Source organism: Petaurus breviceps, unplaced genomic scaffold, assembly GCF_028583685.1.
Source record: "Petaurus breviceps papuanus isolate PSGF00001 unplaced genomic scaffold, PetGlider_PUasm1.0 90879, whole genome shotgun sequence".
Classification (NCBI taxonomy): Eukaryota; Metazoa; Chordata; class Mammalia; order Diprotodontia; family Petauridae; genus Petaurus; species Petaurus breviceps.
Window position 1 is genome coordinate 4,177,675 of NW_027187368.1, and position 17,513 is coordinate 4,195,187.

Consider the following 17,513-nt stretch of genomic DNA (forward strand, 5'->3'; position numbering starts at 1 on the left):
ATTAGACTAGAATCAGGAGTGAGGAACCTGTGGCCTTGAGGCTACATGTGGCCTGCTAGGTCCTCAAGTACAGCCCTTTGACTGCATCCAAACTTCACAGAACAAATCCATAGAAGTATTTACTTTCTGTTTTACACTATTCAACATATATGAGTATACTCTTGTATTAGTCTCTAATTGTTACATATATTCATGACGGAATTGAAAATATCATAGATTGTCCTTTTACTAAAAAAGTTAAGAAGGACCTAGGTTCAAATCAGGGGTAGGAAACCTGTGACCTCAAGGTCACATGTGGCCTTTTGTGTCCTTGGGTACAGCCTTTTGACTGAGTCCAACTCTTACAGAGCAAATCCTTTTATTAAGGGGATTTGTTCTGTGAAGTTTGGATTCAGTCAGAGGGCCATATTTGAAGACCTAGAAAGCCACATGTGGCCTTGAAGCCACAGATTCCCTACCCACCCCAGGAGATGATCTCTAGGATCCATTATAACTCTTAACATTTGGTGATCAACAAGATGGAAATTCCACTATATTTTCAACAATGAAGTTGCAAAATTCCTGAATGTATCTTCTGGAAAAATTGGTTATGATGCAACTAGAAAAAAAATTTTACTCTAAGTATGAATGAAAAAAATCAATGTTTTAGATAACTGAGAAACCTGCTGACGGAGATGCCATCAGGGATCGTGTGGTGAAGCATGCTCTGCTGTTAGTTGGTCATTGAATAACTTCCAGTAATGCCAAGAGATATGTTACATGTTCTCTGATGGTATTCTATTATGCTGTGAACTCCAGTTTTGACTTTAGAGCTGCTACTCAGTATTAGAGGAACAAAGTCTTGAAAGTTGCTATGGACTTCAGTGAAAGCAAAAGGAGAAGGGATCAGCAGAGGATAAAATGGATAGATAGTGTCATGGAAACAATGAACATGAGCTTAGACAGACTTCAGAAGATAGTGGAGGATAAAAGAACCAGGCCTGCTATCGTCCATGGTCACAAAGAGTCAGATAATATTGAACAACAACAACAACAAAAAAAAGGATTTGCCTGAATGTGTTTGCTGTTGCTGATGAGTATGACGACTCTTCAGAAATGAAAGACTTGGGCCTTGGCAACAATGGTGAAGATATCAATGTAGCAATCCTGGATGTGGGTTCCAAAATGTATGCCACAGAACCAGAGGAATTCGATTCTGATAATACTCCGAGGCTTCGTATTGGCATTCAAAAAAAGAAAACTAAAGGCAACCATCAAATCTCAGCCTGTGCCTCCAAACAATAAAGGACTTGAAATGATTGTGGGAGGTAAGACTTTTGAGTCTTTTGTGATGGACTCCAAGTCAGACATTCTCATGGAGTTCTAGGCCCCATGATGTGAATACTGTAAGCAGCTGGAGCCTGTGTATACTGAAGTATGGAAGAAATACAAGCACCAGAAAAACCTGGTTATAGTGAAGATGGATGTCACCGCTGGTGATGTAACTAGCAACCACTACAAGGTGGAAGCTTTTCCTACCATATATTTTGCCCCTCACATGGACAGAAATAATCCTATTAAATCTGAAAAATGAGAAGAGAGATTTAGAGTACTTGATTGCATTTGTAAAAGATCACAACACAAAACTGACTAGGACCAAAGAAAAGCTTTAAAGGCCAAGAAAAGGAAGGGAAGGGCTCTGTATGCATTGTAGTTTTCCAGTGAAACGTTGCAGAATGGGGAACCAAATGAACCTTGTGGACAAAGGGGGTTTGGGTGTTGAAGCAGTTGTAATATTTTATTTTTTTTCTTTTTGTATTTCACATTGTGTTACAGGTAGAGAACTGGCATGAATGTCTTATAATAGTATGGTTCAAATATTTAAGGAAAATGCATCTAATTTTGTCATTAAATTTTTTCTATTATAAAGTTATTATTATTAAATATTAACTATTCTAACTTTAACATCCTCTAATTTGGTGTGCTAAAGAATAGTCTCATCATGAATGGTTTTATCTGTTAATTTTTCGGTAGATAGAAAATGAGACTTATTCATAGTGCTCAATTTAAAGAAAGAATACCACTGCAAAGAGAAGCAGCTTGGTAGATAAAGGTTCTGCCTCTGGTATACACTAGCTTTGTAGCCCTGAGCAAATCACTGAACCCCATGCCTCTGGGAACTCTGTAAGAGTATAAGCTCCAAAACCGTTGCCATCATTCACTGAGGGAAGGAGTTCCCCACATCTATAAAAATTGTAGGCCTGGACCAAAAAGCAAACAAAAAAATCAAAATCACCACAAACTTGCATGTTCTTTAATAGATGTCATTTACCTATATACCTTGGGTTTTAAGTGCTGACATTCTCACTTCACTATATTTCATAAGCAAGTATTCAGGTCATAGTTTTTATGGGGTTCTGATTGCAAGGTATTAGGGATAATACAAACAGAATAACAGTATGATACTGTTTATTCTGGAAACTCTTAATAACATTTTGAATAAATTATTTTATTGAATAAAATGCATTGTGATATTTGCAAAGACTCTGGAGCCCATGTACAAATTATTAGCAAGTCAGCACATAAAGCAACTTTCATAACTTTAAGCCTGATTGGATTTCATATGCCATTCAGGTCAAACATTTACTATGGCACAATGTATATTTTTTATATCAAATATGGCTGTCTTGCCAATTGACTCCTAAAGGACTAGACCAATAATGAACACCTTGCTTAAAAACTTCTTCCCTGCCTGACCAAGGAAATTTTATTGCAAGTGCAATGTAGTATAAATAGAAAGAGCTCTGGACTTGGAATCAGAAGGTTCAAGTCCAAGCTCTGACATTTCTTAACTGGGTGACTCAGAATCTCTGTTTTCTTATCTATAAAATAAACAAAATACATGTATCAGTACTAGGATTATTGTGGATATTGCAAAAGCAGTTTTATAAACCTTAAAGAACTACAGAAACAAGAGGTATTCTTTCCTCAAGGCACCTTTCTTGATTGTGAGTCATGATATAATAGATAATGCATTGGATTAAGAATTGGGAGGCCTAGATTTTAATTTTTGCCATCACTAACTGATTATGTAAATTTGAGTAGATCCCATCCCCTCTCCTGTTCTGTTTCCTTTCCATCAAAATGAAAATGAGGATAGGATTAGACTATGTCATCTTTAAAGTCAATTTCAGGCTTAATATTCCATGGATTGTCTTTTAAGGGCTGCCAGCTTGTCTTTTTTCTAGACAGGGCTGGAAAAGGTATGCCAAAATTATTGGGATATCAGAAATCTCTCCCAAAGGTCCATTGTTTGAGCTTTAGCCTTTGGGCTTTGCCAGATCAGGATTTATATAGCCCAACAGCTTATCATAATGGATGCATTTTCTTAAAATAATATCCCTGATATGGGAAAGGGGAATTTGAAGATTGGGAGAGGATGGTACAATCAATCTTCAGTAGAAAAGCCTTTGCCCCAAAAAGGGCTTCCTTAGAATTTGTACCTATGGCTTTGATCTATTACCTGACTCATCCTGCTCCGCCCCCCCCCATCTTCCCATCCCCCCCATATACTTGACCATCATTGAAAATAAATAATCTCATTCCCCAATCAATAAATGGGCAAAGGATATGAACAGGCAGTTTTCAGAAAAAGAAATTAAAGATATCTATAAGCACATGAAGAAATGCTCTAAATCACTATTGATTAGAGAAATCCAAATCAAAACAACACAGCTCTGAGGTACCACATCTCACCAGTCAGATTGGCTAAGATGACAAAACAGGAAAATGACAAATGCTGGAGAGAATGTAGACAAATTGGGACACTAATGCATTGCTGGTGGAGTTGTGAACTGATCCAACCATTCTGGAAAGCAATCTGGAATTATGCCCAAAGGGCTATAAATAATTTCATATCCTTTGACCCAGCAATACTACTTCTAAGGTTGTATCCCAAAGAGATCATAGAAGTGGGAAAAAGACCAATATGTACAAAAATATTTATAGCAGCTCTTTTTGTGGTAGCAAAGAATTGGAAATTAAGGGGGTACCCATCAACTGGGGAATGGCTGAACAAGTTGTGGTATATCCATGTTATGGAATACTATTGTGCAATAAGAAATGAGGAGCAGATGGACTTCATATTTACCTGGAGAGGCTTAAAAGAACTGATGCTGAGTGAGAAGAGTAGAACCAGGAGGAATTTGTACACAAATACAGACACAATTTATGTGTGACGACCAATTTTGATAAACTGGACTCTTCTCAGCAATCCATAGACATAAGTCAAACCCAAAAGACTCATGATGGAGAGAGATGTTTACATCCAGAGAAAGAACTGAATTTGAACCCAGATTGAAGCAAACTACCTGCTCTTTTTCGTTTTCTTGTATGGTTTTGTTTCCTCTGTCCCATTCTTCATTCCATCTGTTACAATACTTCTTTATAACCTGACTAATGCCTAATGTGAAAATATTTGCAGATACTATACTTGATTGTATGCCACCATGGCGGGGAAGGGGGGAGGGACAGAAAATTTGAAACTCAAGGAATTGTGGTAATGAATCTTGCAAACTAAAAGTAAACAAATTAATAAAGACCAACAACAACAAAAAATAAATAATCTTATGCAGTGTAATGTATTTGAAAGTTAGGATTAAGTGCTGTTTAGAACTAAAACTAAAGCTAATCAACAGACATTTTCTAGCTGTTGTTTAGAGGCTGTATAGCAGAGTAAGTAGACATCATTCTTACAATTAGAAAGGCCTAGATTCAAGTTCTGCCCCTGACACATATTGGCTTTGTACCTTGGGTAAGTAATTTAACCCTCTCAGTGCCCCATGCCAACTTCAACTATAAATTTCAGATGAATTGCCAGTCTGCATTTGTGGGGGGTTTCCACATCAACAGTTGAGCCTGCATCAGTGATATCTGAGGTCTGGATCCCTCCACACCCAAATAGATCCCCGGAAGCAAACAAACTCCTATTGGACTGAATGTAATCTATACTTTTCCCCCTAATCTAGCTCAAGTACAACCTATGAGTGATTTATAATTGGTATTATTTTTCAGTGTATTTCTATATATGTCTTTCCTTTTAGAAAGATTTCATTTTACTGGTATATTTATACCAGTAAACTATAATATTTAGGGAGAATCAGATTTTTAAGGCTAGCACTAGCCCTCAGTCAAGTTCAGTTAATCTTTATTAGTATGAAAGTATAAACTCTAAAATAATGTACAAGAAAAAAGTTCACAGTTCTATCTCCTGCCTCTGCACTATTGCCCAGGCTGTCAACCATGCCTGTATGTTCTCCCTTCTCACTGCCTTATGCCTCCTCCTAAAGCCCCTTCCTGATCCCTTCAGTTTTATCACTGTTTTCCCACCCCTGAAATTACTTTGTATTTATTTATCATGTAAGATCACATGATCCTGTCATCTGTGTACATGCTTTCTCACCTTATCCCCATCATAGTACTGTGTTTCCCCGATAATAAGACCTATCCCGAAAATAAGACCTCCCCTTACTGTGTAAGATTCCTCTAAAATAAGCCCTCCCCCGAAAATAAGCCCTATTGAGATTGCTACTGTAGTGAAGGTGATCCCCTGCGCTACACACTACATTACGGTACCCTCTGTATGCACCGTCTCCCCCCCCCCCGTGAAACGCACGCCGCGCTCAGAGCTGCAGCAGTGAGCACGTCATCCTGTTCTTCCCCAGTGATTTGCTTGCTGGCACCATTGAGAGCAGTGCCGCGGAGGACAGCTGAGGCAGGACAACATAAGCCCTCCCCTGAAAATAAGCCCTCTGGTGTTTTTCTTTCCAAAAAAATTAATAAGACAGTGTCTTATTATCGGGGAAACACGGTAGAAGGTGAGGTATTTAAGGACAGTGGTTGTTTAGCTTTGGCACAGTAGATAGAATCCTGGTTTAGAATCAAGAAGATCTGAACTCAAATATGGCCTTAGACACTTACTAATTATGCAGCCTGGGTGCTTTATAAAAGTACTATTCTCTTCCCATCTCCATGACATGGCATAGCATTGGCATGTAGTAGGCACTTAATAAATGCTTGTCAAAGGGGCGGCTAGGTGGCGCAGTGAGTAAGAGCTCTGGCCCGGAGTCGGGAGGACCCGGGATCGGTTCCTGCCTCAGATACTTACCACACACACACACACACACACACACACACACACACACAAAACTGGCCATGTAACCAGAGGTCCCTACACCTCTAAACATTTTTAAATAATTTATTTCAGGTACCTGTTTGAACTGCCAAGGAAACAGCAAAGGAAACCATTGTGAAGAATGCAAAGATGGTTTCTACAAGAGTCCCACTGCCGTCCATAAATGTCTTCGGTGCCCTTGCTCAGCAGTGACATCTACTGGCAGCTGTTTCATACGTAAGGCTTTTCCATAAACTGATGTCCTAGACAAGTTTAATATTTGTAGTAGTCAGTTAACATTCCCAGTAGAAGCCATTCACTGAAGTACTATACTCTGGGACTGTTGGGGATAAAGAGAAATTAGATGAATTAGGCAGAGTCCTTGATCTTAAGGAATTTGCCCCCACAATACTTTACAAGGTCATTGCGAATATCAAGTGAGATAGTGTATATACAGTATCTTCAAAGCTCTGTATAAGTATAAGGTGATCTCATAAAAAAAGTAAATCGCCTCCATGGTTCTCCTGCCTCCTAGTTTTGCACCAATAGTAATAGAGGCATGTTTTCCAGTAATAAGGAGATGATAATATCACTCTACTCCTGGTCATATCACACCTGGAGTAAGGGGGGTGAACTAAGAAGCACCTTCTAGCTCCAGCCTTCTGTTTTGTAAGATCACAGGTTCGCAGTGAGTTGGAAGGGACCTTTGAGGTTATCTATTCCATTCCTCTTAGTGTACACATAAGAAAACTTAGGGTCAGATATTGTGATATACCCAACTTACAAAACTAGTTTGACTATTAAATGGTCAATTAAACTCCTTTTTTGGACCATATAAAACTGTCCTAGTACAGAAGAAAGAGCGCTGAGTTTGGACCCAGAGCCCTTATATTGAGTCTGACTCTTCCTCTTCTGCCTATATAACCAATCACTTTACCACTGTAATTTCTTCAACTGCCAAATAAGGGGAATAGAATAGATAACCCCTGAAGTGTACTGTTCCATTTCTAACTCTAAAATACCATGACAAATTCAGACATTGAAATGAGTACAGATATGGGATAGGCATGATTTCATATAATCATTAACTTGCCATAACAGGATGATTTTATCCAGACATGTATTTATTTAGGTGATATTCTCACTTTGCTATGGGTAATATCATTAAGCTTACAAAATGTCTAATGGTTCCTCTGTCAGAGCTCTGCCTTGGAAGCATTTCTCTGGCCTGAATGAAATTTTAGTCTGATAACTTGTTATATCCTTCCTAATTTCTTTATTATGCCAAAGTAAACTATGGAAGTCTATCCCAGTTATTTAACACGAATCCACATACACATTGTCAATTGCTTTTAAGTTTTGAAACCTTTATCATATTATCTAGTAGGAACAGGCAGTTTGCCAAGTATTATTCAATATAAGCTGACTTTGCAGATGGTTTGTGGAGTCAGTCATCACTCTGTCAATTATTGTTAAAGCCCTACTTTATCGTATCTATGAGGGCTAAAAATTAATTAGGTACTTCTGATATGTTGCTGTTATTCAGACTCTCTGAGCATATTTCATTCCTTTCCTACTGAAATAGATAACTCAGATTTCTCCCTCATACTCCCTGGAAGCCAAACAGCTAGTAGAATAATTAAATCCTCAAATGTTTGAATTGGAAGGAACCTTGCAGCATAGAAAGTTTGAAATAGAAGGGGCTTTAGAAGCTAGGATGTGATAAAGTGTGAGAGTCTTTGTGTCATGATGTGTTACACAGTAAGTGCTTAATAAATGCTTTGGGGCTGAATGGATAGGTCCTATAGAAAGCATCTCGTCCTGTTCCCTCATTTGTCAGCAATATTATGTGGCAGCCAAAAAAGCTAATGCAATCCTAGACAAGAGTGATAGAGGCATGGCTTCTCAGAATAACAAGATGATAATCCACTTTACTCTTGGTCATATCCCACCTGGAGTATTGTGTTCAGTATGGGGTACTGTAGTTTAAAGAGAACATTGATGATAAGCTGGAAAGTGTGCAGAATTGTCCAACCCAAATGGTGAAGGGCCTTGAGTCTGTGCCATAAGACCAATTGAAAGAACTGGATACATTTATCCTGAAAAAAAGATGTAAGAGGGTGGGAGGTGGTTGGGGGTGGGATTAAAACTATCTTCAGAAATGCAAAAGAATCATAAGGAAGAGACATTAGATTTATTTCATTTCATCCCAGAGGGAAGAACCAAGAACGGTGGGTCAAAGGTGCAAAGAGGTAAACTTAGGTTGATATTAAGAACTCCCTAACAGTTAGAGAGTCTCATAAGTGGAGTGGACTGCCCCTTGGAGGGGGATCTATTGCCCTCCTTAGCACCTCAGAGAGGCTTGATGACTGCTTGTCAGAGATGTGATAGTGGGGCCTCCTTTCGGGTATGAGATGGACAGCTGAACTGCTGAGGTCCCTTTCAACCTTCCAACTCTGTGATTCTGTGAAGCTGGACCAAAGAAGGGGGCTGAATTGCCTAAGGTCACATAACTAATTATTGATAGAGCCATTCTAGAATTCGTGTATTATAATTAATACTTATGTCATTAATTTTGTACTATGTGTCTCTTGCTATTGAGCTGTAGGAAGTAGGAAGAATTAGTAAAAAGCAAAACAAAATGTTTTTCAGGATTAGCAATATTTTTGTTGTTTTTTAGGCCTACGTTTTAAAGCATGTTGATATTTTGTTTCTTTTAGATCCTGGGGAATTGGTACCTAAATGTGATCAATGCAGAGAGGGTTACACAGGTCCAAACTGCAATGCCTGTGAAAATGGCTATTACAACTCTGACAGCATCTGTTTGAAGTGTGAGTGTGGTGGTCATGTGGACTCTATTAAAACTCCGAAGATCTGCAAGCCAGAGAGTGGGGAATGCATTGATTGCCTCCATAATACTACTGGCTTTCATTGTGAGAACTGCTGGGAAGGCTATGTCAAAGACCTCAAAGGAAACTGCATCAAGAAAGGTAAACCCTCAGCTAAGAGTATAAATTCTAAGCCTCCTAGCAACACCTTCAGGAAGAGCCCACTCAGCCTTATTCACTGCAAAATCAACCATAGTTCCTCTCTAGCTCCAAAAACACTCTTCCCTATTTCTACCACTACTGTCCCTTCCCACTTGCTCCCCTCAATTGAAGGTGTGCTTCTGCAAGTTTAATATCTATAGATGTGAAGTTTGAATATCCTGTGTACCTGTGGTCATCATTTGGACAGTAGCGTGGAAAATAAAAATGAAAGGATTAGACCTCAGAGAGTCTCTCGCACATTCAACTGCTATGACTTTCCTCAAAAGCAAGAGGAGATCCTAAAATGAGCGCATCTTTGACTGCTGTTTCTAAGTTGGGAAAATTTTGTTTCCATTTACTAAATGCTTATCTGAGCACTGGCTACAGCAAAATGAGCTTTGCATCTCTCTATGTTCATAGATTTCCAAAGTGAATTTTGTCAGATAATTGCTCAGGGATGTCCCTTCTTTCTAATTTGTTTGCACCCCTCCTAAACCTCCATTCTAAACTTAGGAAATTTGATTCCTGTTTTAGGACTCAGGTTATCATTGTATAGTTTTCACACTTCCATTTGGGCCTGTATTGTTTCCATATTAATAATTAAGATATCCTCTCATTCTTCTTATCTTTTGTTCTTTTATAGTTTCATACTGCATTTAGCAATCATCTAAGTTCATTCCAAGTAGGACTAGAGTTTGATAGTTAGCACACTTCACTGACGTCCTAGCATTCTTTCCAGGAGCTGACTTTGAGTTCTTCTTGTCATTATCACCATTAGTATTTATTATAATAATTAAAATAATGGCCTCCTGTATTTATGTAACAACTCAGCAAGTACTTGCTTGTGACAGCCTTATGCAGATGAGGAAATTGAGAGTCAAAGAATGAAAGTTACAAAGTACAAGTAATTATTACCCTCACTTTATGGAAAAGGAAACTGAGATTTAAGTCAACTTAGATTACTTGTCCTAGGCAACATGGCTATACTGTGGGACTGCTGTAATCCAAACCCTAATTATTATTGCTTCAAGTCCAGTTTTCTCTCAAGTACACCATATTATTTTCCTAGCTGTAAGGATGGGAGAACATGATGCATTCTGCTATTCAAAATAAGTTATCATGTAACAAAAGCTTCTTTTGCATGTATAAAATAAGAAGTCACCTTAGGTCTCAGTAATGACATACTCACTGACTTAGAAGAATTTATACTAATCCACCAAAGGAAATCTTGAAAGATACTTACTATGGAATTCTGAAGGTTTTAAGGTGGATATATCTACACACTAGATGCCAGCCATGCATGTAACACTCTGTCCTAGGTTTTGAGGTCCTAGCCTTTATCATGATACTTATTGTTTTAAATAATTCTTTCCTTTTTTAATATTAGTGCATTGATAAGTACTCTTTTGTACAGTGTTATGAAAGAGTAGTAGACTGGGAATCATGATACCTGGATTGAAATTCTGGCAGTGTAATATTGATCAAGTTATTTAACCTCTCTAACTCCCAGTTTCCTCATTTACTAAACAAAAGAGTTGAAGTAGATGCCTTCTAAGGTCTCTTCCACATCTGCTAATATATACCGTAACATCCTTTGTTCGATGATCTCTTGTAGAGATCTTTTATAGTCTTCTCCAAAGTTAGATAAGTCTGTTTCATTACTCATTTTCTGTCTTTATTTTCAGAAATTGTCGTTACTACAACTGAAGGGTCTACCACTTTGGTTTCTAATGCCACTTTGTCTACATCACCACCCACTACAGTTGCAAATAGTACATTTACCCCCAACACTCTGCAGCCTATCTTTTCAATAGGATCTTCTGAAAATAGCACGTCAGCGTTAGCTGATGTATCATGGACTCAATTCAACATCATCATTTTGACAGTCATCATCATTGTGGTGGTCTTGCTCATGGGATTTGTGGGGGCTGTGTACACATACAGGGAGTATCAAAACCGAAAACTCAATGCCCCCTTTTGGACCATTGAACTGAAAGAAGACAACATCAGCTTTAGCAGTTACCATGACAGCATCCCCAATGCTGATGTGTCTGGCTTACTGGAAGATGATGGCAATGAGGTGGCTCCCAATGGACAGCTAACACTCACAACTCCCATGCATAACTACAAAGCTTAAGACCTGAACAGAGTGAACCAAATTGCTCTAGTGTTGCTAAAACTACAGTGCTTATTGAAGGGAGCAGCAGCAGCAGCAGCAGCAGTGGTGCCCAGGGGCAGAGCCTGGCCTTGCTTACTGAAAAAGCAAAGATGTGTAGTGCATCCCAAAATTTCAGGTAAAAATTTGTAATGCCTTCAACCTGTCATACTTCATTTCCCCAAGAAGATCCATAGAATTCATTATTGTTAAGGACTTGAAGCAAAATATATTTTTGTACCCAGCCATGCAGGAGTGTGTAGCAAGACCAAACTCTGTAGTGAATCTCTTATCCAACTTCCTGAGAAGCTCCTGGGGAAGCCAGTGTCCACCAACCAGTCTGCCACAGGATTATTGATGTTTGTTTAGGAGGAAAAGGACTGTTGGAAGTCTTCATATACATTCCTAATACACATTTCTCTTCAAGGTGGGGCAGGGATGGATCTCGGTTTTACTCTTCTGAGAGATTTCAATGAGAAAAAAAACTGATGAGCCACAAGCATTGCAATAAGCAGTTCTTTATTGTTTCTGGAATCGAGGACAAATGAATCCTAAAGAGATTTTTGGAAAGTTTCTTCTTAATGAATTATCACCTAGTGATGTAATAAAGTGCAGGGTGAGACTCTTGGGCTGGAAGAGAGAATGAAGCAGTATCCACAATGAGGAAGCTGATGGCGCCCCTCAGGGTCTCAGTTTGTTATCAATGCCCCAGCCTTCCTAGAAACAATGTGTATATAGATAATGTAGCATATCTTATCAACACTGCATTTGTAACTATTTGTAAAAAAAAAACATGTCATATTTTATCATCTAGAATTTATTTGTACAGCAGAAATTAGTGGCATTGTAAAAAAGAAAATACAAGAATTGGTTAAAATACTGTAAAATAGATGGCAATATTGCTGGAGCTGGGACTCTGGTGAATATCGATCATTTTAAGTTCCTCTATGGATGTCATGGGCAATTTTAAAGAGGTTGAGTATTTCTTTTCTATTATCTTCTCACCCTTCAGTCTCTCCTCTCTACAATTCAGCCTTAGAATTACCGACCTTTTGACTTTAAAAGGATGTGAATAGTTAAATACAGTCAAGAAAATAAGGCTCAGTAGAGTCTGAAGTCAAGGCTACCTTGGATTGCAAAATCTTGTCACTTCTCACTTAATGAGATTCTATCTCACTCTTTGTAAGCATCTAATTTTACATCATGGAGATGCATGTAAAATGGTAGTTGATACATAAATTTCATTTTGCTAGTAGTCTCCTGGATGTAAATGGTAGTCTTCCGAAGAAAATGGTGGAATCCTCATTTTAAAAGAAATGAAGGGTTATTGTCACATCACCAGGTACCCCTTCTTCTTCCTGTCTGTAAAATGTCTATATTTTTATTTCCCCCTCTCAAAAAAAATGTTCTTACTCAAATGCTGGTCCACTGTGCCAATTTTCATCTGCTTATGTTGACATATAATAAGCTGTCCAATTTTCATAGGCTTTCTACTTCTCATGCTGCCTAGTGCAGCTTTAAGGGACTGGACCTGGAGGGATATAAAGTGTTCACTAACTAGAACTTGTATTGGTCCATTCCTTCTTCACACACCATTCCAAAAATGACATTATGTATGAAGTAGCTATGCAGCAAGGTGTCCAAGCACTGTCCCAACTTTAACACATAATGCATACTTGGAAACCAGGTCTCAAAGCATATTACAAAAAAATAAAGTCTTAACTGCACATAAGCCATTTGGGCATAGGTTAAAACCATCAATCAAGTTGACTTTTTAAAAGAAATATTGAGAGGTATAGGAAGCAGCAGCAGGAAATAGAGGAAAAAGGTCCTGGATTTCATTATCTATGGAATAAGAAAATTAAGCTACTTAATCTCTAAGGTCCCTTCTAGTTATGAAATTCTGCTATTCTAAGTACTGGTATCAATAAGCAATATGGAATGAACAGTATGTCAAAAGAGGAATTCAAGCGGACTTATTTCTCTAAATGAGATCAGAGTCAAAGGCTAGTTCAAATCTAGCACTGAGATACCACTCTATGGAAGGTCTTCCAGGTCAGTCCCTTGACTTTGCTGATGTTTTAGTTGGTACCTAGTCTGGTACCAACTGCTTGTGGTTACTAATAACATAGTTGTGGTTACTGCTTGTGGCCTAATAGCAGTTGCTTGGGGGGAGAACAGATGGTCAATTTCTACATTCAGTCATGGCCCACAGAAGTGGGGGAACTTGCATAGACAGTTGAAGCCATCTGTGATGATGTTCTATTGTTTTAGAGGAACATGTCATTGATGAGCTCCAGTCTATGGCTGGACTTCCCTGAAACTGATGTTCATTCTATTTATGATACTAATAAGATGTCTACCTTGCCATTTTATATTCTTTTAAAACAGACAGAGAAATTCAGTGTTTGTTAATAAAATTAAGCTACTTAGGAAATAAGGTGAATTTTAGGCATCTAAAAGTTTGATCCAGGCAATCAGGACTTTTATCCACGTATGGATATTAGAATAAAGCCTTTAAAAGGAATTGTAAACAATTGAAAGTGCTTATCAACTACTACTTCCATTCCCCCTACACACCTCATCTTGTGTAACTCCAGCCAATGAAATGTCTTTTAATGTTTTAGTATCCCCTAGCCTTGCTCTTAGAAATGATTCTTTATTATAATAATCAATTAAATATGATCCACTACTTGCAATAGTGTGCAAAAACCCCAATTTTAAAAGTTATAAGCCCTGGAGTTTATAATTTTACAAACTAACAAATGAATATGACTTCTCTGCACATCAACTCCTATAAGGGAAAATATCTTCATAAACTATAGGACAATGAACATGATTTGGAAAACCCAATGGTTGGAAGGATCCAGATGTTAGAAATCTTTAGGATTTAGTGTATCACCAAAACAGATAAAACTACCTTATGTGAATTTGATTGGGAAAAGAGCAGATGCTGATTGCTACCAAGTGATGACTTTATTTCTTCCACCTCTATCATCATTTCAGGAAGTAGATTCCCAAATAAATCATCTCTAGGCAAAATTGCCAAATAGATCAATTTTGTCCTGAGTGTCTACTATATGCAAGGCATTCCATGTTCTGCTGAATATCATTCACCATTTCTTTGTTCTCTTAGACCTTTTGGACCCCAAATATCCAGTAATCTTCAAATAACTGACTTTTTCCACTCCCAGAGAACTCCTTCATTGATGAATTCATTCTATTGTTTTAGGGACTCAATATATTAACCATAAACACATGTTTGTGTTTTAAAAGAGGATAGTGGATGTTGGAGATAGAAGGGAAAGATTTTTGGATTGGGGATTTTAAATCATACCACATATATAAGTCTATTATCCCCACCATTTCTGGCCTCAGAGATCCTAGGAAATTGACATCTTGTTTAGGATTCTTCCTCTTAATCAGGGACCTAATGCAGTGATCCTTACTTTGCATCTTGAATTGAAATTAGCACTATAGGACATTTAGTTTGGGACTTTAAAGGTAGAGGTGAGGGTACTTCCTAGGAGATATGTTGATCTATGTTTCCATCCCTCAAGGAAGATAGTTCTTTATCAAGGAACATGTATCATCATTTGAATTAATTACCATTATACACTGAGTATCATCTGATTCATGTGCATTAAGAAAATAAAACTCACCAATTCATGGAAAAGTTCTAAAAGACATTTTAGATAGGTAGGGCAGAAAGGTGAAAATAATCCAGAGAAGGAAAAGAAACCCTGACAAGTCTCCCAAAAATCCTTTGTAAATGGAGAGATGGTTGTTCTTCTTTGGCAGGGTGGGGTGGAGAGATCAGTAACAGGGGGGTTATTTGCAGGGATGAAATTCTGCGCTCTGGGTATTAGCTGATGTCTGTCCATGGGGAAAGCAAGAGTCATTTTAATTAATAGGAACTTGTCTGAAAGAACCAAACAATATCCTGGGAACCAAAGGCTTTTGATCAATAAGGTATCAGTGGTTGAATAAAGTATTTTTCAAGGCTATTGTAATTGTATCATCCTTATTCCATCAGATGAAAGTCAACCATTATACATACTAAGTAACTTATAAAACTAAAAGACATGAAGCCAGGTCCCAAGCCTAAGTCAAACTTAATGATTTAAAACTAAATTTGATTTAAAGGTACAAGGGCTCTGCCAGTCATCCAGTCAATCTATTGTGATAAATGTCTCTCTGAAGCAATGAATGAACTTCTCTTTATCTCACTAAAATCCTAATGCAGATTTACAAAGATGTCTCACACATTTACTGTACTAGCTTCAAAATAAATTTCTAAAAATGTGTATGATTTGAATATATGAAAGAATTTATACAAGAGTGTTATTTAAAATGATTAAAAATAAATGTATATAATTTGTACCTATTGTATATTGACTTTTTGCCCTTTTTTAAAAGATGTGGTCAAAATATGTTTTAATTTAATAAGCCCCCAACTGGGAGTTAATTGGTTTTCGTACAACATGAATGCTTTGAGCTCTTCATATGTGTGTGTATATATATGTATGTATGTATACACATGTGTGTGTTTATAAAACTGTATTTCAGAAAAATAATTTAGAGAATATTAACATACTTAGTAATCAATCTGCCAAACCAGAAAGATGAGTTTTATTTACTCATCTATTTTTTGTGATTATAAACTTAACATTCACAACAAAATGAAGTAAATCTCCAAATAAAACCCTAAAAATGGGCTGTTAATATTTTCATATAAACTTAAGAATATTTAGAGTATCTCTGTGATTTTATCAGTGATCTTTCCCCTGATGCAACTCACATCCCTTCTACTATATGACTTTCTAGGTGGTCTTCAAGAGTTGCTGTGGTCAAAACATTCTCCACCCTACAGCTAGTCTGATGATGAGTGTCTCTGACTTTGGGCTGTTACTTAGAAAACATAAATGATAGTCTTTCACTGGACCCGCACATGAAACTTTTCCAGTTTGATGTAGAATCTAACAAAGTTGGTATAGCATCCAAAACCCCAGGGTCAGCTCCACCCATAATGAGCCATCAGGGGATGACTTGAGTAAAGGATTAAAATAATATACATTTTTAACAAAGTAAGTTTGGACATGATGGTGTATACCTGTAGTCCATGCTGCTGGGGAGGATGAGGCTAGGGGATTGAGTTCAGGTGTTCTTGAGTGGCAATAGGGCTAAAGCTAATGGGCATCCTCACTAAGTCTAGCACATTATGGTAATCCCTCAAGAGCAAAGGGCCACCAGGCTTCCCAAGGAGGAGCAAAGCAACCCAGACCAGAAAGGCAACAGGTTAAACCTTCTATGCTATTCCATCTTGGAATCAGGTGAGTGACCACTGGGCTTCTGGCAAGAACAAAAGTGTGTTATCCCTACCTATGTATCATTCTGTGATGGATTCAATCAATAATACTAAGTGCTTTCTATCTACAAAGTGTTATACTCCACACTGGGGATGCAAAAGCAAAGCAAAATTCAAGTCCTTTTCCTCAAGCGCTTTCTACTAGGATAATAAGACATATATTCTGATAAGAAAAAGTAGGAATCTGAAGAGAGAATGATCACTAGCAACTAGGGGACTGGGAATAGCTTTAAGTAGGTGACCTGTGAATCAATCAAACATTTTTCAAGGGACTGCTCTGTATCAGGCACTGTATTAGGTGCTAAGAATATAAAGATCATGAATGAATTAAATCTTGAAGTAAGCTAAGAATTCTCAAGAGTGGAGAGGAGAAAATTCAGTGTAAGGATGGGGGTAAGCCCTATGCAAAGTCAGGGGACATAATGTCATGGTTGAAAAATAGCAAGTGGACTGGTTTGGTTGAACATAGTTTGTGAAATGGAATAATGTAAAATAAGTCTGAAAAGGGAGACAAACTAGATGGCAAATGACTTCAAATGAAAAGAAGGGAGGGTTATCAGGGAGAGATAATGAGTTCTGTTTTGGACATGTTGAGTCTGAAATTTGAACATCTAATTCAAATTGTTCAATAGACCGCGATGTAGATAGACAAGGGTTAGATATATAGATCTAGGAGTAATCTGCTTACTAATGATAACTAAACTCAGGAGTTGAAGTTGCTGGAAGAATAAAGGGAGAGAAGTAAAGAGGACCCAGGACTCTTTGGGGGTCTGATGGGGGGGGAGGGGCAGTATTCCTACAGTTAGGTGG

The 17,513-nt window shown here is 37.8% G+C and overlaps 1 protein-coding gene and 1 pseudogene across 1 annotated transcript in view; both read left to right on the plus strand.

The window, feature by feature from the left end:
• The window catches only part of MEGF9 (multiple EGF like domains 9), a 122,212-nt gene extending 106,485 nt beyond the window's left edge, over positions 1-15,727 (plus strand). The window contains exons 4-6 of the mRNA XM_069073809.1: positions 6,245-6,388; positions 8,872-9,141; positions 10,866-15,727. Coding sequence (XP_068929910.1) covers positions 6,245-6,388; positions 8,872-9,141; positions 10,866-11,317 — 866 coding nt within the window. The 3' untranslated portion in view covers positions 11,318-15,727. The remainder of the gene's footprint in view (positions 1-6,244; positions 6,389-8,871; positions 9,142-10,865) is intronic.
• LOC138150472 (protein disulfide-isomerase A4 pseudogene) lies at positions 1,027-5,019 on the plus strand (annotated as a pseudogene).
• Positions 15,728-17,513: the final 1,786 nt, after the last annotated feature.